The 22,500-nt window shown below is 46.9% G+C and overlaps 2 protein-coding genes across 3 annotated transcripts in view; one reads left to right on the plus strand and one right to left on the minus strand.

The window, feature by feature from the left end:
- The window catches only part of med16 (mediator complex subunit 16), a 14,481-nt gene extending 7,659 nt beyond the window's left edge, over positions 1 to 6,822 (minus strand). The window contains exons 1-9 of the mRNA XM_042111788.1: positions 6,418 to 6,822; positions 6,106 to 6,213; positions 5,453 to 5,622; positions 4,319 to 4,750; positions 3,737 to 3,842; positions 2,935 to 3,090; positions 1,723 to 1,943; positions 974 to 1,180; positions 354 to 564 (exon numbers count right to left, since the gene is read on the minus strand). Coding sequence (XP_041967722.1) covers positions 354 to 564; positions 974 to 1,180; positions 1,723 to 1,943; positions 2,935 to 3,090; positions 3,737 to 3,842; positions 4,319 to 4,750; positions 5,453 to 5,622; positions 6,106 to 6,213; positions 6,418 to 6,556 — 1,750 coding nt within the window. The 5' untranslated portion in view covers positions 6,557 to 6,822. The remainder of the gene's footprint in view (positions 1 to 353; positions 565 to 973; positions 1,181 to 1,722; positions 1,944 to 2,934; positions 3,091 to 3,736; positions 3,843 to 4,318; positions 4,751 to 5,452; positions 5,623 to 6,105; positions 6,214 to 6,417) is intronic.
- A 35-nt stretch (positions 6,823 to 6,857) lies between these two features.
- Positions 6,858 to 22,500, plus strand: part of tmem259 (transmembrane protein 259) — a 26,849-nt gene continuing 11,206 nt past the window's right edge. Inside the window, exons 1-4 of one of the 2 annotated variants that reach the window (XM_042111789.1) lie at positions 6,858 to 8,161; positions 9,929 to 10,261; positions 11,085 to 11,247; positions 16,519 to 16,629. In XM_042111789.1, coding sequence (XP_041967723.1) covers positions 7,946 to 8,161; positions 9,929 to 10,261; positions 11,085 to 11,247; positions 16,519 to 16,629 — 823 coding nt within the window. In that variant the 5' untranslated portion in view covers positions 6,858 to 7,945. The remainder of the gene's footprint in view (positions 8,162 to 9,928; positions 10,262 to 11,084; positions 11,248 to 16,518; positions 16,630 to 22,500) is intronic. The other variant, XM_042111790.1, reaches the window with a different exon arrangement.

Below are 22,500 nucleotides of genomic sequence, written 5' to 3' on the forward strand. Positions count from 1 at the left end.
GAGAAGAGAGAGGGATGAGGGGGAAGAGAGAGATGAGAGAGAAGAGAGGGATGAGAGAGCCTCTGTGCTGGTTAACTAGATGGCTGAGCGGAGCAGAGCTGTTATCTACTCTGAAAGCGTCGAGATGAGACACCATCATGGAGAGAGACAGACTGTAGGAGAAGTGCTTTACTTCAGCTCTCCTGCAGAGACACACCTTCACTCAGTGGTCAGTGAGCAACTGAAGGGCCTTTTCCTGCAAGTGTGTGTGTGTGTGTGTGTGTGTGTGTGTGTGTGTGTGTGTTACGAGAGGTTTTCAACAAAAGGCTATGTTCGGTAAAGCAAAGTGTGTGTGTGTGTAAAGCCAGACTCACCAGTGTCTGTGTTTTTGGTGCAGATCTCGGCCAGGCGGTCACCGGGACTCTTGTCGGGCGTACTGAGCACGTGCGGGCGCAGCAGCGACTTGAGGGTGGAGCTTATAGCGATGAGGAGGAGCTTGGCGTGGAAGTCACAGGCACGCGCCGCCGTCGCCGACGACAACTTACACAGCGACGCCTTCACCGCCACGATCCGCGTGGACAGAACCTGACAGAACATGCAGAACAGTACAGTAGTCTTTAACAGAACCTGACAGAACATGCAGAACTTTAACAGAACCTGACAGAACTTTAACAGAACCTGACAGAACAGGCAGAACGGTACAGTAGTCTTTAACAGGAACCCAATGCAAACTCACTTACACCTCTCTGATCTACCCAAACAGTGTGTGCGGTTCTAAAAGGTTCCGCGGGTACCTGCTGCAGGACCTGGTTCTGCCTCATGTACTCTGTGTTCTCCATGTTCTAAAGGGTACCTGCGATATGTACTCTGAGTTCTCCACGTTCTAAAGGGTACCTGCTGCAGGGCCTGGTTCTGCCTCATGTACTCTGTGTTCTCCATGTTCTAAAGGGTACCTGCGATATGTACTCTGAGTTCTCCACGTTCTAAAGGGTACCTGCTGCAGGGCCTGGTTCTGCCTCATGTACTCCTCGTGCAGACGCTCCACCAGGTTGTGCACCATCCCTGGCTGCACGTGGAGCAGCACGTCCCACCAATCGTAGCCCGTCACCATGCAGTACTCCAGCAGGAACAGCAGGTGGCGCAGCAGCGTGTTCATGTCCAGCATCTGACCCATGGACGGTGACACACGGATCATGTGCAGCTGATGGACACAGCCAGAAGAGAGAGAAAGATGGAGAGAACAGGGAGAGAAGAGAGAAAAAGATGGATAGAGCAGGGAGAAAAGAGAGAGAAAGATGGATAGAGCAGGGAGAAAAGAGAGAGAAAGATGGAGAGAACAGGGAGAGAAGAGAGAGAAAGATGGAGAGAACAGGGAGAGAAGAGAGGGAAAGATGGAGAGAACATACAAAAAGGACATTATTATTGTCATTAAGTACATCCTCTGATAAAGCTGGGATGGGACTTTTCACAATAACAACTAAACCCATCATGAATTCAGTATTATGAAGAAGAATAACACAATACAGTGACATAACTCCACCTTAACACAATACAGTGACATAACTCCACCTTAATACTCCACCTTAACACAATACAGTGACATAACTCCACCTTAATACTCAACCTTAACACAATACAGTGAAATAACTCCACCTTAACACAATACAGTGAAATAACTCCACCCTAATACTCCACCCTAACACAATACAGTGAAATAACTCCACCCTGCGACGGTGCACTCACCTTCCCATGGTTGTCCACTCCGACCAGGGCCAGCGAGGTCCAGGAGAACTGCAGGGCCTTGAAGTGGATGGTGGGGCCTCCGGCACGCTGCCTCTTGATAGCGGGTTCCTCGCCCACGCGCTGGGAGGAACCGGAGGAAGAACCGTAGTACACGCCCATGGTGTGGAGAGAGAGCCGGTGCAGAACCTGAATACTGCCGTCGTGGAATGCCAGAGCCAGGCCTAAAGTGTGCATGCACACACACACGCACACGCACACGCACACGCAAACGCACGCGCACGCGCACACACACACACACACGCAACAAACAAGAGATTAGCATCAGTTAGCAGTCCCCATTCTCCCTCTCTCTCTCTCCAGTGTTTCCCATACATTGACTAATCTGTGGCGGGGCGCCACGAAATCAAAACTGGCCGCCACAGATTAATATTCTATGTTTAATTTAATTCCTTGCATTGCCATTGAGCTGCGCTTTTTACGCACGCAGCCTTTCCTTGCCCCGCCCCGCTCTCTCTCGTAGCCCACTGCCCCTCCTCTGCATGTGCATTTAACAAAATATTCACGATCTGAAGGATTGTTGTTGCAACATAGAAGCATTGCATAGAAGACGTCTGCCTAAATTGCTATTAAATCTGCTTAGCATCGTGACCAAATTTGTTCAAAACTACTGCATTGAAGTTAACTCTGCTAAGGTCTTATCACAACATAGTAGGCTACATTGAAGAGACTAAACTAAGTTATGCAATCAAGCAGTATGTCAAAGCTAACGTTAGAATACTGTTTGGATGTCGAATTTAGCATGCTTAGCCTACTTACGGCTGCTTGTCAATTTCGTTGAAGGGCTCATTTTATTGACGCTGACACTGAATGTTTGCAAAATCCCGATGTAAATGGAAAAGTGTTTTCCAAAATTCCAAAGTGCTTGTCCCAAGGAGAAGTACGAACCTTTATTTTAACTATGTAGAAAACGTTATGAATTGCATCCACACATCAGCAGCCTTTTAACTGTGTTAATCACGAATGTCTTAAAGTGACAGGCACTCAATTAGACCTATACATAATACCCCCCCCCCCCCCCCCCCCCCCGTTGTCCAAGTCAGCTACCGCCACAAATTGAATCCAATTCTGTGGGAAACACTGCTCTCTCTTCTCTCTCTCCCTCGCTCTCTCTCTCTCTCTCTGACCACTCCATACTGAGCCTGATGTCCTCACCCAGGCCAGGGCAGAACTTGGTGTCGGACGCCACTTTGAGGTCGGTGTTGGAGATGGAGATGGGCAGCTTCGGAAGAGCGACAGCAGACACGCGGTCAAGGTCGTTGGTGGCAGAGAGGATTCGCCACTTCAGGATCATGGGCTGCTTCTCGCCCACTGAGGGAAGAGAGAGAGGACCACGCTGTTTACAAACACAAACACTCAACACAAGGAAGTCAATGCAAGTCAACTGCTCTGGCTTTGCTGGGCTGTGTCTGTTTTACAGCCTGTTTGTGGCTGTGTGTGTTTGCATTTATGTGTATATTGGCTGTGTGTGTGTGTGTGTGTGTGTGTGTGCATTTATGTGTATATTGGCTGTGTGTGTGTGCATTTATGTGTATATTGGCTGTGTGTGTGTGTGTATTTATGTGTATATTGGCTGTGTGTGTGTGTGTATTTATGTGTATATTGGCTGTGTGTGTGTGTGTCTAGTCTATGGGCTGAGCTAAAGCAACAGCGTCCAGTCTGATTCTGTGGGAGTGTCCAGAGTGGGAGTGACCAGTGTGATGATGTGGGAGTGGCCTGTGTGATGCTGTGGGAGTGGCCTGTGTGATGCTGTGGGAGTGTCCAGTGTGGTGCAGTGGGAGTGGCCAGTGTGCTGTTGTGGGAGTGGCCAGTTTGGTGCTGTGGGAGTGGCCTGTGTGATGCGGTGGGAGTGGCCTACCGGCAGGTGAGTGCTGTGGGAGTGGCCAGTGTGGTGCTGTGGGAGTGCCCAGTGTGGTGCTGTGGGAGTGGCCAGTGTGGTGCTGTGGGAGTGGCCTACCGGCTGGTGAGCGCTGGTGGAAAATGTTATTGACAGGAAGTCCTTCCTTCCGCAGTGACCAGCACTCCACTATGCTGCCCATCTGACTAGAGGCACAAAGCAGCACCTACAAACACAAACACAAACACAACACTTACAATTACACCAACACAGACACCATCATCAACACATACTTACACCATCATTAACGGATACTTACACTGATACACTGCAACAACCATCAACACATCTGTAAGACGCTTGTATCTACAACATCAACACATCTGTATCTACAACATCAATACGTCTGTATCTACACATCTGTATCTACAACATCAACACGTCTGTATCTACAACATCAACACATCTGTATACAACATCAATAGATCTGTATCTACAACATCAACACATCTGTAAGACGCTTGTAGATGGCAGTAAGGCAGTAGAGAGTACACATCTTCTCATTCACTACTTCATTCATTAGAAACATCAGGTCGGTACAGTGACCCCCCATGAGACCCCCCTGAGTCTGGTACAGTGACCCCCCCTCATGATGACCCCCCCCGAGTCTGTATGAGACCAGATGTAGTGGCGTCTGCTCACCTGTTCGGAGTTCTCGCGCGTGAGGAACTTGAGGTGCGTGACGGCCGGGTACTTGTCTCTGCGCGCGGGGTCAGTGGTGCAGCGCATGAAGAGGGAGGGCAGCAGCTCAGTGTCGATGCGACACTTCTCGTTCACCACGCTCACACACACCTTGTAGAACTGCACTGGCGACGAGCTGCTCCCATCCGTCGCCGCGACGACGATGTTGCCTCCGCCCGTGAAAGCGATGTCGGCGAGCGCCACGCGTCCCCGCAGGCGGCACAGACTCTCGCTGGCGCTTAGCAACGCGCCGTTGGGCTTGAGCAGAGACACGGTCACCAGGCCACTGACCGTTACGGCCAACCAGCCCTCCATCGGCTTCCCCCCGAACAGCGTCAACGACGGCGAGAACTTCACCCGCGAGAACTTCTCCCCAAAGTTAGTGGAGCCCGACTGCAACAGGGAGATGAGCAAGACAAGGGAAGACAGCCCAATGTGATAACTGAGCAAGACAAGGGAAGACAGCCAAATATGATAACTGAGCAAGACAAGGGAAGACAGCCCAATGTGATAACTGAGCAAGACAAGGGAAGACAGCCCAATGTGATAACTGAGCAAGACAAGGGAAGACAGCCAAATGTGATAACTGAGCAAGACAAGGGAAGACAGCCAAATGTGATAACTGAGCAAGACAAGGGAAGACAGCCCAATGTGATAACTGAGCAAGACAAGGGAAGACAGCCAAATGTGATAACTGCTCATTGAGCTCCGTGCTGTTGTTTCTGAAACAATCTCTTGAAGACGAGCTACAAACCACACTAGACTTGTTTCTGAGAACAAAGGGACCTATGCAGTTGAAAAGTCTCTCCAGAGTTACACTGAGCTCCTCATAGCTGCCCTAGCTCATAGTGATGTTGATCTGACTGTCCCATAGTGATGGTGTTGTTCTGAACTGCAGTTAGCTGTGTTGCTCTTAATCATTAGTGATGTTGATATGACTGTCCCATAGTGATGGTGTTGTTCTGAACTGCAGTTAGCTGTGGTGCTCTTAATCATTAGTGATGTTGATATGACTGTCCCATAGTGATGGTGTTGTTCTGAACTGCAGTTAGCTGTGGTGCTCTTAGGGAATCATTAGTGCTGCTGTTCACTGACCTTCTCCACATGCAGGGCCAGTTTGACGCCGTTGTGTAGCCAGGACAGGGCCACGATGGGGTCGCCGTCCACCGCGCTGCTGTGCGTGCTCTCCCAGCTGTTCACCAGATGCTCCGTCATGGCCCAGCACTTGATCTGACCGTCGCCGTCCGCTGACAACAACCGCGACCCTGCGGAACGCATGACAACACAATTTACATCCAATCATCTAGCAGACCCCTTTATCCAATCACAGAACAGTTAAATAACATCCATTCATCTAGCGGACACCTTTATCCAACCACAGAACCGTTACATAGGTCCATATGGGTATAGCCCATGACCTAGACTAGGTGGACCTTGGTTACTAAGGAACAGGACAACTGAATAAAATCTACGCCAAACTTCTGAAACTTTCTTGTCTGGAGATAAAAGGCTTTTCTATATTCTAGGGACAGCTGGGAATAATCTGACTCGCTTCATGCCATGAAGAATTATCAAAGAAGCCAGAAGCTGTCCTTAGGCCTATACATAATTTAAGCATCATTAGGTTATCTAAAAAATAATGATATTGTGAACCTGAACTAAAGTTCAGCTGAATTGGAATGAAATGTGATTTTTCTGACAGGTTCCATCCATAGTTCATTTTAACTCAGGCGAATGCAGAAACGCACCTGACTGGTCCCATTCCAAGCAGCTGATCACCTCTGTGTGGCCCGAGTTGATCGAGTACACGTCCCATGGATGCTCCGTATCAATAATATGAATCATACGGCTAAGATCTGAAATGTGAAGACAGCATTACGATTAATCCCAACACTATTTTAATCACCCCGACGTCAGACGAATGTGGCCTTGTAGTCTACGCAACATTAGCTAACGTCGACACATGACATAGGAGGACCACCATAATAGAATATATTCATAGACAATGGCAACGCAACAGCCAAATCAATAATAAAGTGAATACTGGCTATGAACATGACCTTTTTCATCCTCTTCATTTTTAAGATCGGTGGTGAACGCGATGAGGTTTCTGCATGACCATGCACACACAAGCGGGATTGAAGGGCAATGGTTGCTCCTGGGTCTCTTCTCCCACTCACAGACATATCCTACTTCCATCTTCTGTTCATGAAAGTTAACTGTAAGTCAACTTGGTAGGAGTAAGAGTTTTAATATTGCGATGTAACACTAGCTAACTCTTCATTTGTTTCACCCTTCTTCACCCGGGCTTCTTTGCTTTCCTATGAGTTATGTTTCGATGTTGCCTGGCATTGTGCTTACTAGTGCCACCTACAGACGTGGAGTAAAAGAACAACAACCGTTATGTGGTCATCCACCTGTAGATGACGCTATCATTTTTTTCTCCTCTTGTAGTCACCTTTACTTCGGCAGGATGTTGTCTTGCTTGCTCCTAACTACTTAGCTTGAGAAAATGGTTGTGTAAACAGGTCCGGGAACTCCATATACGTATAATTTGTACATTTGTGCATCACAGTCAGTAAAATATTAGACATAATTCGTGACCGACCGATCGACTCACCGTAAAGTGTAACCGACTGAACCTACAAGGAAAGAAGTTTGCGATTGGAACAACATTGCAACTTGCACATACGGGTTCTGTAGAGTTAGCTATTCTAGCTAGCATATGTCGGATGGGAACGTCAGATATGGCATAACGAAGCGAGCTTTAGCTAGACTCTAGGTATCTATTTTTTCAAAAAATTCCAGCGAGTCAGGGGCCGACATTTATTGATACTAAGCGAGGGCTTTCCCCTGAGTTGGCTTACGTATGCAGTGTGAATGGATTTAGTTATCCGTGAAGCTCAAATTAAACGTCGTGAAAGAAAGGCAAGCTGATGTCACATTGAAGTGCGCATTATAGCACACGTACCCGTTAGCAAGGCTAGCCTGCTCTGATGCTGTTGATCGGCCAGTGAGTATTGGAAAATATTGTTCCCAGAAATCTTGCTTGCGACATTTCACGGGAACTACCTTTCAACAACAGAGGAGAATTTGTCCTACAGAATGCTAGGACTCCCATTTGTCACCGGCTTAACTTGTTGACGAATCAAACATCGATTTGCAAAGAGAACAGGGAGTGTGTAGGTTAAGTTGGCTAGACATGTAAACAACCCATGCTAACAGCAAATTCAATATACTAGTGTAATTTCCCACTGAACTAACAACGAGGTAATCGAGGTGGAGGAGCCATTTCAAAGTTACTATGCTAACGGCAGTCATCATAAGGAAATGGTCAGAGTGCGTGAGACAACGTTAGAACTTGAGTTTAAAATCACTAAAGGTCGTGAGGAAGAGGTGTATTTCAACCGTTAACCGTTGAACCAGTGACAGTCCAGCCACAATCACTGGGAACATTAATGCAATTTTAACACCCCTATTCGCTAGCTTTATAGCTAGCTCGTTTGGTGGGAGCACCCTTTGCCGCGAGTTCTTGGAACCTAACCTGATTAAAGCAGACTTTCCACGAAAGCATTCTGCGAGAGCACAATGTCTGAGAATCAGGCTAATGTCAACAACAACAACATTCCCCTAAACAACAATGGCGGGGCGAATAGGATCAGAAATCCTAACATAAACCAAAACCCACTGATCAACGTGCGAGACCGGCTCTTTCACGCCCTATTCTTTAAGATGGCAGTGACCTATGCACGACTGTTCCCACCATCATTTCGTCGGATCTTCGAGTTCTTCGTCCTGTTGAAGGTAAGGCATTTTCTAATTCAGTGTTAAAATGATGTATTTAGCGTGCTGGTTCATGAGTGTTTTTATTTTATTTTTCAGGTAGGGAAAGTATTCGACTATTCACTCTGTAGAAGCCCTGTTATTTCTGGAAATGCAGGAAGTAGGAAATGGCTTTGTTTTGAAGTTGGGCCAAACTATGGCGGTTATGCTAAAAGTTGACAGCATAATTGTTAAAATGCTTTTTGGTGGGTGCAGTTTGCGTGTTCATGAACAGCTGACTCTGTTTTGGTAAGCGCTAAATTAGCTGCTAGTATACTGCGCATGCTTGGTGTCGCTCATGTCCCCTCTGTAGACACACATCTTAAACGGATTTTTCTGTGGCGCCTTGGAAGAGGTATACTGGCAAGTGGCTTGAAGTTAAGATGGCATAACTGTATGCTCAGTCGCGATTCAAATCGAACTACTAAAGCGCGTCATGTTGGGTTGACCGCCACAAATCCCGCCTTCCTAGAGGTCTCAGCGAGAGGCTTCCCCAATCTAGGCTTCACATACTACTCAGGGCGAGTTCACCGACCGAATTTCAACTTACTCTGCCCTCCTCCAACACGCGCCCTACTCCGAAAGCCGCAAAGGAAGCAAAGTGGGTGTTTTCCTAACTATACTTTAGCCTACAGTCTGTGTGTTGAAACGCGGTTGTGTAATTAAGTCATTCATCACGTGGGTAAGTCCCAGTGTTGCACACAGGTGCATAGGAGCCACTGCTCAGTCATGTGCAGAGCCACTGCTCCACTGCTTCGTCATGTGCAGAGCCCGATGCAGACAGAGCAGGTGCTCCCTGTGGATCTGTGAGGAAGCCTCCTATAGGAAGCGTGACCTCTTCCAGGAAGTCTTGTTTATCGTGGGATCCGTGTCCGACATGACTAATAAGAGTGTTACCGGTAGAGTGCGTGTCCCGCACTGGTCAGTTCCTGTCCTGCACTGGTCAGTGTCTTTGTCGCCACTCCTTTCTACTGATGCGAGTGTGCAAAGGGTGTTTTTGTCCTGCACAAAGACAGAGGAAGGTACATGTTTGCACCATAGCACTGGATCACCGGTCACCACACCCAGTGCTCAGAGCATTAGCAATGCCACCTCACCTGATGGCACAGGGCATTATTAGCTATGCCACATTGCTTGAGGGCAAGTGTCATGAGGAATGTGAAATGAAAGACAAGCTTGCATCGCCATGGCAACATGCAGTGTGCACTGCTGCAGAAGCGGCACCTCATCGCCATGGCGACATGCAGTGTGCACTGGGCGGCAGCAGCGACACCTCATCAGCAGCAGGCCAGTGTGACCTCAGAGCGCACCTGCCTCAAACACGTGCAGGCCAGTGTGACCTCAGAGCGCACCTGCCTCAAACGCCTGCAGGCCAGTGAGGACTTGTGGTCAGATGGGATGGCACCTGTCCAGGATGGACATAATCACCTTCATCATCATCGTCATCATTATCTCCTGTGCTCATGAACACTACTAGCTAAAACGATGCCCCTGAACAGCCCATGTGTGTGTCATTATCTGAACAGCCCATGCAGTGTGTGTGTCATCATCTGTGCACATTACGAGCAGCCACTGATTAATCTGTCTCCTCGTCATGCCCTTCTGCCCAGACGTGCCCCTCAGCTGCACCATTGTTGTTGTTTATGGTTGCCTATAGTCTTTGTTTACACATGTCGCTTATTGTCACCTTCTGTTGTGATTAATACAGCAGTGAAGTGCATAAATGAGCGTCCTCTTCCTCCTCCTCAGGCCCTGTTTGTGCTCTTCATCCTGGCGTACATCCACATCGCGTTCTCGCGCTCGCCCATCAACTGCCTGGAGCATGTGCGGGAGAAGTGGCCTCGTGACGGCATCCTGCGCGTGGAGATCCAGCGCAACTCCAGCCGTGCGCCCATCTTCCTGCAGTTCTACGAGACCGAGGGCTTCCAGGGCCTCGTCAAGGAGCCCGAGGGCGACGAGCCCGGCGGGCCGCTGCAGGACCATGGGGACGCAGCGGGACTCGGCGCTGTACAGCACCTCTCGCCCGAGGAGGACGAGGAGGAGGAGATGACCATGGACATGTTTGACAACAGCTCTGTGCAGGTGAGGAAGCTGGTGGATATGGGGAGAGGGATAGATGGAGAGAGAGATGGAGAGAGAGGGGGAGAGATGGAGAGAGAGGGGGAGAGGTGGAGAGAGGAGAGAGATGGAGGGGGGGAGAGATGGAGAGAGAGGGGGAGAGAGAGAGGGAGAGAGAGAGGGAGGGGGTGAGATGGAGAGAGAGGTGGAGAGATACAAGGATACAAGGAAGTTTATTGTCACATGCATATAGTTACTGGAAGTAAGAAATGCAGTGAAATTATGTCTGGTGTCAGCCTATTTGTGCAAAGTGGGGGGGTAAAAAGTGCAGTAGAAGAGGGGTTTAGTAGATTAAGTGGCAAGGGGGGGTAGATTGAGATGGAGAGAGAGAGAGGGGGGAGAGATGGAGAGAGAGAGGGGGGGGGGAGATGGAGAGAGGGAGAAAATAATGTGGATTTTGGATAATCACGCCTGCCAATATGATAATATGAAGGTCTGAAATGCACGTTTTGCCATCTGACATGTGACCATTGTGCACTAACTCTCCAACCTCTCTTTTCTCCCTCTCTACTCTCCCTCTCTTCTCTCCCTCTCTTCTCTCCCTCTCTTCTCTCCCTCTCTTCTCTCCCTCTCTTTTCTCCCTCTCTACTCTCCCTCTCTTCTCTCCCTCTCTTCTCTCTACTACACCCCTCCTCCCTTTTCTCTTCTGTTCTCTTCTTTCCTGCCCTTTTTTCTTCCCCTCTCATTCTTTCCTCCTGTCTTTCCCCAACTCTTTCTTTCCTTTCCCCCCCTCTCTGCATCCCCTCTTCCCCTCATCCTTTCTTCCTCTCTTCCTCTCCTGCTGTAGTTTGAACTGGACATGGAGCCTCGTCTGAAGCCGTCGGTGCAGGCCGGAGGGTCCGCTCTGGGCCTGAACGACTCGGTGGAGCTGTCCTTCAGTCAGGCGGCCACTAAAGGTATGCAGCCCCTGCAGGACTCTGTCTCCGAGCTAGAGATGCTAACACGCGCAGGTAAAGCTACAATCAGCACAACCAGCCATCACCACCTCCTCTTCCACCTGCTCCTCCTTACGACTCCTCCTCCACCTCCTCCTTCTCCTTATGACTCCACTGCCTCAGTAGCACACTCAGCCAGCACTCCTCCGCCTTATGACTCTTCCTCCTGCTCCTCCTCCACCTCCCCACCTCCTCCTTATGATTCCTCCTCTTCCACCACCTCCTCCTCCTCCTTATGACTCCTCCTCCACCTCCTCCTCCTTATAGGGAGGGAAAGTGAAAACCAGCGCCCCAAGTGGTTGCGTTTTTATCAAAGAGCAGCTCCAATGTTAAGTCCCGTAGACCTATTTTTAAAAAAATATTGTGAAGCCAAATCAGCGAAGTTATCAACCAAAAATATTTTTCAGTGTCTATACAGTAATAATCTTATAACTGTGAAAATGTCAGGCCCTATTTTGCCTTATTTAAAAAAAGCGAAATTGCTCCTTTTGTTTCATAAACGGACTACAAAAGAAGTCACATGACTTTACCCTTCGATGTTACTCACGGTAGCATTGTTTGTTTATTAGCCTGGTTAGCATTGACACTTACTGCCAGCTCTTCATCTGAGTAGAAGCACAACACCAGTTATCCAGACATAAAGGTAAACACCACGCGGTTTACATCTTGTTCCGTTATTACAAAAATATGTTAAGACAGTTAAGCAAATTGCCGTATTGATCAGTTAGAGATTAAGCGCCCAAACCTGTGACGTCACATGCAACTGTAGTTCGTTATCACCATGTTACGACAAAAATTCAAAACAATTCAACTGATCCTAAAAATAAGGTATGACCACTAGAAGCAATAGAGGTGACCTCAGTGCCTAGCATATAGAAGGCATTAAATTAAGATCCCAATGTGCACCGAAATATATTGTTTCTAAAAAAAAATCCCATCCACTCTGCTAAACTCTAGGAACGCAACCACTAGATGGCGATGAGATTACTTTCCCTCCCTATGACTCCTCCTCCACCTCCTCCTTTGGGCCTGTTAATTACTACTCTCCCTGTATTTGGGCCTGTTAATTACTACTCTCCCTGTATTTGGGCCTGTTAATTACTACTCTCCCTGTATTTGGGCCTGTTAATTACTACTCTCCCTGTATTTGGGCCTGTATTTGGGCCTGTTAATTACTACTCTCCCTGTATTTGGGCCTGTTAATTACTACTCTCCCTGTATTTGGGCCTGTATTTGGGCCTGTTAATTACTACTCTCCCTGTATTTGGGCCTGTTAATTACTACTCTACCTGTATTTGGGCCTGTTAATTACTACTCTGCCTGTATTTGGGCCTGTATTTGGGCCTGTTAATTACTACTCTGCCTGTATTTGGGCCTGTATTTGGGCCTGTTAATTACTACTCTGCCTGTATTTGGGCCTGTATTTGGGCCTGTTAATTACTACTCTCCCTGTATTTGGGCCTGTTAATTACTACTCTCCCTGTATTTGGGCCTGTATTTGGGCCTGTTAATTACTACTCTCCCTGTATTTGGGCCTGTTAATTACTACTCTCCCTGTATTTGGGCCTGTATTTGGGCCTGTTAATTACTACTCTCCCTGTATTTGGGCCTGTTAATTACTACTCTCCCTGTATTTGGGCCTGTTAATTACTACTCTCCCTGTATTTGGGCCTGTATTTGGGCCTGTTAATTACTACTCTCCCTGTATTTGGGCCTGTTAATTACTACTCTCCCTGTATTTGGGCCTGTTAATTACTACTCTCCCTGTATTTGGGCCTGTATTTGGGCCTGTTAATTACTACTCTCCCTGTATTTGGGCCTGTTAATTACTACTCTACCTGTATTTGGGCCTGTTAATTACTACTCTACCTGTATTTGGGCCTGTTAATTACTACTCTCCCTGTATTTGGGCCTGTATTTGGGCCTGTTAATTACTACTCTACCTGCACTTGGGCCTGTTAATTACTACTCTACATGTATTTGGGCCTGTTAATTACTACTCTACCTGTATTTGTTTGCTATGTAAATGCGATTTATATTCAGTTACATATTTGCACCTCTCAGCACTACTGGCAGTCAGTGTTGCGCGGTCTGCCCGAAATTAAGCGGTCGCCCGCGGATGACCGCGGTCACCCGCGGTTATGAGTCGTAAACAAAATATTTTAATGATATTCGGGTCATTTGCGGGCGGGTCAGTTAAAATGAATTAAATATTTTATTTTCTACAAATAGGCCTACTTAAAATATCACAAGAAGGCTAGCTAGCATCAATACAGTAAAGCATCAATACAGTAAAGTCAACAGTAAAGAAGCTGAAGACGCGAGTTAAAATAATAAAGACACCCCTTCAGGAAAAGCGATATAGGCTATGGGAAATATTGGGAAAAGTTCTTAAAGAAGATGACAGTAGTACAAGTTTCTTGTACTATGGTATATGGTCTATGTAGGCCTACTTCTTGAAGCCATTTAAGTATGACAGCCAAAACGGGCAGCCTACAGGAATAAATGTTATGGCACAGACTACACAGCCATATCTACCGGTATAGGTTCGCGCATGCATAAAAGTTACCTTAGTTCGTTGTGTTTGTGACTTTAAACAGTGGATGTGCTTTAGTAAAGCTTTGTGCTTCATTCAGCATTATAAACCAGATCTTACGCTAACGTTTTGACCAGCAATGTATCTCTTGCCTACCTTGCCTCACCATTTCTGTTTTCGAAAGAAAGATGTATGTCCATGGCCTTCAAATCTTATCCTAGTGTTCTAATCCTTGGTGGTTGCGTGCGTGCTTGCGCTCTTATTCTCATTCTCTGTCCTGCGCAAACATATGTCCTGCATGCCTACTGCGTGTAGTTCTACTGCATAAAGTTTCGCAAATAAATTAATTTGTTTTACAGAAATGGCCTACTGTCACACTGTATGCCGGCTATAACCAAAAGCACACATTTTGTAAATAAGCGGGTCGGATCGCGGGTCGGGTATAATTTTGTCCTAATTAATATTCGCGGTCCGAGTTGCGGTCGGGTTGATTAAAATATCGGGCGACCGCGGGCCGCTTGTGACCAAACCCGCGCAACACTGCTGGCAGTGTGTTCCTCCCCTTCCTCTTCCTGTAGACCTGAGAGAGAGTAGAGACCTGATGTCCTGTAGTTTAGAGACCTGATGTCCTGTAGTTTAGAGACCTGATGTCCTGTAGTTTAGAGACCTGATGTCCTGTAGTTTAGAGACCCGATGTCCTGTAGTTTAGAGACCTGATGTCCTGTAGTTTAGAGACCCCATGTCCTGTAGTTTAGAGTCTAGACTGCAGGATCTATAGTCTGTCTGGTCATGTTAATCACTGTATAGATCTCATCACCATCACTACTTTCTTCTGTACTCTTCATCCGACTTGTTTCACTGCCCAGTTGTCAATGATTTGCATACACATAACACTGCTTTGGTTACTGATAATGCTGTGGACACAGGACTATCGTGCTGCACAGATGTGCCTTCATTTTAGATGTGTTATCTGATGGATGGGACCGTGACGTCACATGCCTTATACAGTGATGTGCTCTAGAGTGTGTGTGTGTGTGGCCGTGACGTCACATGCCTTCAATGCAAATGATTCTGGATGTAGTCACCTCCGCTCTCTGGAAGGGCCACTCCAGAGGGACATGCTCTAGAGTGTGTGTGTGTATGTGTGGGGGGCGGGAGGGGGGTGGGGGACTCAGGCGTGTGTGTGTGCGCTTGCGTACCAGTTTGTGTGCATCATTGAGGAAACAATGCTAGCTTTGTGTGTATGTGTGAGGAGGAGGCTCTCAGACAAGCTGCAGTGCATTCCAGCAGGCTTTGGAGGGGTAAACCGCACGCTGCAGCAGAGAGAGCAGCGCTAGCAACAGGGAGAGCAGCGCTAGCAGCAGGTGTGCTACCAGGAGAGGGAGCATCGCTAGCAACAGGGAGAGCAGTGCTAGCAGCAGGTGTGCTACCAGCAGAGGGAGCATCGCTAGCAACAGGGAGAGCAGCGCTAGCAGCAGGAGTGCTACCAGCAGAGGGAGCATCGCTAGCAACAGGGAGAGCAGCGCTAGTAACAGAGAGAGCAGCACTAGCAGCAACCACATTAGCAGCAGAGGGAGCATCGCTAGCAACAGGGAGGGCAGCGCTAGTAACAGAGAGAGCAGCACTAGCAGCAGCCACGTTAGCAGCAGAGGGAGCAGCGCTAGCAACAGAGAGAGCAGCGCTAGTAACAGAGAGAGCAGCACTAGCAGCAGCTAGGTTAGCAGCAGAGAGAGCAGCGATAGCAACAGAGAGAGCAGCGTTAGCAACAAGCACGTTAACAACAGAGGAAGTAGCGCTAGCAGCAGAGAGAGCAGCGCTAGCAGTAGAGGGAGCAGTGCTAGCATCAGAGAGAGCAGCGCTAGCAGCAGAGAGAGCAGCGCTAGCAACAGAGAGAGCAGCGTTAGCAGCAGGCATGTTAACAGCAGAGGGAGCAGCGCTAGCAGCAGAGGGAGCAGCGCTAGCAGCAGAGGGAGCAGCGCTAGCAACAGAGAGAGCAGCGCTAGCAGCAGAGGGAGCAGCGCTAGCAACAGGCACGCTAGCAGGCAGCAGGGTTCTACTGAGACTTCTACTGAAACCCATCTGCCTGCATAGCAGGAGTAGGAACCGAAGGAGTTACTGCTCAACAGCAGTGTGTGTTGTGTTTCTGCGTGGGTTTATGGTGCAGACTGTTAGAGTTCAGTGTGAGGTAACATAGCCATCTGTGCCTTGAGGTTGTTGCCCTCTGGGTTTCTCAGTAGATTATGGCTCTGTAGATAGCTGTATGTCACACAGGAAACTGCCCCTGTGTTCAATGACCGGGGTGGCATTACCTTATGGAGGACCTGGCAATTATTATGATGATTTTATGATAGATAGATATACTTTATTGATCCCTAGGGGAAATTCAAGAATTATGGTTGATTAGGCGAATTTGTTTTCAATTACAATGTTCAGAGAGCACTCAGTGTTCCGAGGCAGCTGGACACTCGTAGCTGTTATGATAAACTGGGCTGCTGCCATATCGGACTTCTGTTCATGTGTAGGACTTCTGTTCATGCTGTGTATGTGTGTGTGTATGTGTGTGTTTGTGGTTCTCCTTCCTGAGCATCCGTGTGTGTGTGTGGTTCTCCTTCCTGAGCATCCATGTGTGTGTGTGTGTGTTTGTGGTTCTCCTTCCTGAGCATCCGTGTGTGTGTGTTTGTGTTTGTTTGTGGTTCTTCTTCCTGAGCATCCATGTGTGTGTGTGTGTGTGTGTGTGTGTGTGTTTGCAGTGTGGCCACAGGAGGAGTACATAGTGGAGTATTCTCTGGAGTACGGTTTCCTGCGGCTCTCCCAGTCCACCCGCCAGCGCCTCAACATCCCCGTCATGGTGGTCACTCTAGGTAGGAACACACACTCACACACACACATGCATGCATACACACACACTCACACACACACATGCACACACACTCACACACACACATGCACACACACACACATGCACACACACACACACTCACACACACACATGCACGCATACACACATGCACGCATACACACACACACACACACACACACATGCACGCATACACACACACACTCACATGCACGCATATATACACACACACTCACATGCACACAAAAGCACATGCACGCATATATACATACACACACACACTCACATGCACGCATATATACACACACACTCACATGCACACAAAAGCACATGCACGCATATATACATACACACACACACTCACATGCACGCATATATACACACACACTCACATGCACACAAAAGCACATGCACGCATATATACATACACACACACACTCACATGCACGCATATATACACACACACTCACATGCACACAAAAGCACATGCACGCATATACGTAAAAAGCTGATTTAGTTGTCGCTTTCATGTGGCTGTTGAAATTTAATCACTGTCAATTAATACACCAAGATTTTTAACTGTATCCTTTGCCTTCAACCCTTTTGTGTCAAGGAGAGTGGCAACCCTAAGTCTTTCCTCCTTTTTATCAAATATAATTACTTCAGTTTTTTCTTTGTTCAGCTGAAGAAAATTGAGACATCCAGGTGTTGATTTGTTCTATACACTGACACATAGATTCAAGAGCACCATAGTCGTTTGGTGACAGAGCTAAGTAAATTTGTGTGTCATCTGCATAGCTATGATATGAAATCAAGTTATTTTGGATGATTTGTCCAAGTGGGAGCATATAGAGGTTGAATAATAGTGGCCCTAAGATCGACCCCTGGGGAACACCACAGGTCAAGGACGTTGGTGTTGAGGTACAGTTTCCGATGGCAACAAAGAAGCTCCTTTCTTGTAGATATGATTTTAACCAGCTGATAACTATGCCTGTAAATCCAACCCAGTGTTCTAGTCTGTGTAGTAAAATATTGTGATCAAGGTCCAGTAGCACTAGGACTGATGTTTTACTTGAATCTGTGTTGAGGCGTATGTCATTGGAAACTTTAATGAGAGCTGTTTCAGTGCTGTGATTTGCCCGAAAACCAGACTGAAAGTAATCAAAATACCCATTTGATGTTAGGAAGGTGGTTAATTGATTAAAGACTACTTTTTCAATAATTTTGCCAATAAAAGGAAGATTGGATATGGGCCTGTAATTGTTTAGCATGGAGGCATCCAGGTTATTCTTCTTGAGAAGTGGCTTTACAACAGCTGTTTTCAGTGACTTAGGAAAAGTGCCAGACAGCAGTGATACATTTACAATTTGAAGGACATCCGCCGCTATGAGGTGAAAAACAGTTTTGAAGAAATTGGTAGGCAGAGTGTCTAAGACACATGTGGAAGAGCTGAGATTCTGTACCGTTTTTTTAAGTGTTTCGTAGTCCATCAAGCTGAACTCTGACATTAAGTTTAGTTTCCCTCTGTTTGTTGCTGGAAGTTCAGGTTGTTGAATTTGTAATTGAGCAGATACGTTGAGTCTGATTTTGTCAATTTTACCTTTAAATAAAGATGAAAACTCATTGCATTTATTAGTTGAGAGAAGTTCAGGCGCTAATTGTGAGGGGGGATTTGTTAATTTATCAACAGTTGAAAATAAAATACGAGTGTTATTTGAACTTCTATTGATAATGTTAGACAAAAAGGACTGTCTTGCTTTGCATATTTCAGAGTTATGTGCGGAACATCTCTTTATGGATTTCATAATGGATCTGAAGTTTGTATTTACGCCATTTTCTTTCAGTCTTCCTACACTCTCTTTTTAGAAGTTTAACTGCTGGATTTTGCCTCCATGGTGCTTTCTGTTTGTCCTTAACTTTCTTGAATTGTAATGGAGCAATGTCATCCATAATGTTTGCCATTTTTGCATTAAAGTGATCAAATAAGTCTTCAGAGTCTGACAGTTGACTTGACTTTAGTGAAAGTGCTTGCTCAAAGAGAGCACTTGTCTGATCATTTATGATTCTCCTTTTTACCATCATAGCTGTGTTTTGAGTGTGTGGGGACATAGACACATCAAAGAATACCCAGAAATGATCAGATAATGCCAGGTCTTTAACAGCTGTAGAGACATCGAGACCCTTTGTGATAACAAGGTCGAGGGTATGGCCGAGAGAGTGTGTTGGCCCCTGTACATGCTGTGTTAGGGAGAAAGTATCGATTAGTGCAATGAATTCCTTGGCGTAATTGTTTTCAGGATTATCCACATTTAGATCCCCTGATATAATAAGACAGTCAAACTCTATGCAAACGACTGAAAGCAGTTCACCTAGCTCTTCAAGAAAAACTTTTGCTGAATGTTTTGGAGGCCTGTAAATTGTCAGTAATAAAATCTGAGGAGAAGACTTAATGCATGCACACAGATATTCAAATGAAGTAAAGTTACTGAATGACGACTGATTGCACTGAAAAGACATCTTGAAAATTGTGGCTATCCCCCCACCTCTTTTATTTGCTCTGGTAGCACTCAAGAAACTGAAGTTTGGGGGAGCTGATTCAATGAGAGTAGCAGCACTGTTTGCTTGATCTAACATGTCTCAGTTAAAAGTAAAAAATCAAGGTTGTGTGTGCAAATTAGATCATTAATTAAGAATGATTTGTTTGAAAGAGAGCTGATATTTAGGAGTGCTAGTTTTGCTGTAAGTGTTGGGGGGAAAATGGTCCATGGGGGAAATCTGAGGTTGAATTGGTACAGGTAGGAGATTAGACTGGTTTACTCTATAAGCTCGATGCATTTGTGTTGTATTTCTTGTCAATACAGGAATAGAGAATGTCATGGGCTTACTGGGTCCCGGCATGTTCTCAAAACTACTGTCAGTACCATTTATATTGCAGGGACCCTGAGAATATCATACAATACAGTCATCATCATCATCAAATAATTGTCCACTGCAGCTGCTATATGCCAGCTGACAATATGAACTAAGAGGTTGTTGCTGCTTAAGAGATCCTTCTGAGTGGAAAGAGGGAGGCTGTGAAGGTGCCATGCGCACCTTTGGTGCTAAGGGTCTTGGGGTACTAAAAAAACGCACAGTTGAAGGTCTTGGTCTACCAACAAGGTGGGATGTTGATGGGTATAGAGTTGAAGGTCTTGGTCTACCAACAAGGTGGGATGCTGATGGGTATACAGTTGAAGGTCTTGGTCTACAACAAGGTGGGATGTTGATGGGTATACAGTTGAAGGTCTTGGGCTACTAACAAGTTGCAGGGCTACTGGCAGCAGTCCTTCCATTCTTGCAGGGAGCATCATGTGCTGGGGTGGGGATGGTGATTGGTATACAGGGGATCCTGGGGAGTTTGAGCGGGTGGGGGAGTGTTGGGATGAGGATGGATATACAGGGGGGTTTGGGTGGCCTGGGGAATTTGATCGGGTGGGGACGTGATTGGGTGTAGGTGGTGATGGGAGATCAGGGGGGTTTGGGTGGCCTGGGGAGTTTGATCGGGTGGGGACGTGAGGTGGTGTAGGTGGTGATGGGAAATCAAGGAAGATGGGGTTGAATATTGGTTCAGAGTCTCCATCTGCCTGCTGAGGCCCTGGGGAGTTTGTTGCAGACGCATGTATTCCAGTAGTGTATTCCAAGTTGTTGTGTCTTTGTGGTGACAAGGAGTCGACGGAGGCACACACACACACACACACACTTACATGCACGCATACACACACACACACATGCACGCATATATATACACACACACACACACTCACATGCACAGATGCACACACTCACTGTCCTTGCATGCCCTCATTGCACACATGCACATGTTTCCTCATGTAACCCCTGCTAAACACACACGCACACACACACACCCCTTTATAAGAAGCCTGCTTGGCCTATCGCCCACACGCACACACACACCCCTTTATAAGAAGCCTGCTTGGCCATACGCCCACACACACACACACGCACACACGCACACACACACACCCCCACACACACACACACCCCTTTATAAGAAGCCTGCTTGGCCATACGCACGCACACACGCACACACACACACACACCCCTTTATAAGAAGCCTGCTTGGCCATACGCACGCACACACGTGCACACACACACGCACCCCTTTATAAGAAGCCTGCTTGGCCATACACACACGCACACACACACCCCTTTATAAGAAGCCTGCTTGGCCATACGCACACACACACACGCACACACGCACCCCTTTATAAGAACCCTGCTTGGCCACACGCACACACACACACCCCTTTATAAGAAGCCTGCTTGGCCATACGCACACATTGTCCCAGACCCCTAATCTCTTTGGTTTGTGTGTGTAATTCCAGTTAGATTGTTTGAGAGTATTACAGTTTCAAGAGTCTGACTAACTACTAAACACCTCTTAAGCTCACTCTCTCACACACACACACACACACACACACACACACGCACACACACCAGCTTTCAGCCTCAACTGGCCCCATGTGACCCAGAACTGACCAGTGTTGCATGTGCATATGTGCAATAAAAACACTATAAAGTTGCGCTGGTTCCCCGTTAGTGTCAGTACTGATGAGTGAGCGTTGGTTCCCTGTTAGTGTCAGTACTGATGAGTGAGCGTTGGTTCCCCGTTAGTGTCAGTACTGATGAGTGAGCGTTGGTTCTCCCGTTAGTGTCAGTACTAATGAGTGAGCGTTGGTTCTCCTTTAGTGTCAGTAATGATGAGTGAGCGTTGGTTCTCCCGTTAGTGTCAGTACTGATGAGTGAGCGTTGGTTCCCCACTAGTGTCAGGAGTGAGCATTGGTTCCCCGTGAGTGTTGGTTCTCCGTTAGTGTCAGTACTGATGAGTGAGCGTTAGGGAATCGACCGATATGTTTTTTTCAGGGCCGATACCGATATCAATTATTACCAAAACAGGAGGCCGATAACCGATATGTAAAACCGATATGTCAGTTGTCAAAAACGGGGGTAGATAGTAGCCTAAAGATGATGTGCTGCAAAAATTTATTTAAAAGCATTTAATTATGCAAACTTTTCTTTCTTCTTTTGATACACAATTGTCTATCAACTTGCATCACAAGTGTAAATCCTGTGTATGATGTTAGAGTAGGCCTACACAATGGGCTATGTGCTTGTTAAGGGACCTGTCACAAAGAGGATGCTTTGCCATCGTGTGTGTGAGTGCACGAGAGGGAGAGGAAGAGGTGCATGCATGATGGCAAATGTTACGGTTGAATAGTTTAACAAAACAGTTTTAAAATAGTTCTTAGGCTATTTTAGCATGCAATTTGTGTCCATATGTAGGCTTTAAGATACACTTTTGTGAGCCTAAAAGTCACGTTAATAGCCAGCTCAGGTCGCGATTTACTTCAGGTCGGATTAAATTACGGCTGGCCCTGGGTGCGTGTAGTCTTCCGACAGTCCGTTTCAAAACGTTCGCCATCACATAATTTAGGACTTGTCTACTATGTAGGCCTAAGGGATAACATCCGCCGAGGTGTCCCGTTATTCAGAATTAATGGACGATGCGGAGGCAAAGAACTCCCGACGCGCAGCACCCGAGTTTGTAGGCTAACAGCATATCACTAACGTGCATCAATCGGGAATTTGCTAAATGAAGGAAGTGGGTGCTTTACTTATTGATCCGGATCAAAGAGACAATAGCTTACAAAGTGGTGTTTTTGTAACTTCAGTGTAGATGATTGTGATTCACTGCAACTTCAGCAATGTAAGGTACCTTCCTTACCTTCGGAAAACAGCTCCGTGCAGCTAAAGCCCAGTCTACAGTTTGCGTCAGTGAGAATCCTAAACTTTCTCTGTGTTCAGTCTTCAATCC

Source organism: Alosa sapidissima, chromosome 12 (genome assembly GCF_018492685.1).
Source record: "Alosa sapidissima isolate fAloSap1 chromosome 12, fAloSap1.pri, whole genome shotgun sequence".
NCBI classification, from domain to species: Eukaryota; Metazoa; Chordata; class Actinopteri; order Clupeiformes; family Clupeidae; genus Alosa; species Alosa sapidissima.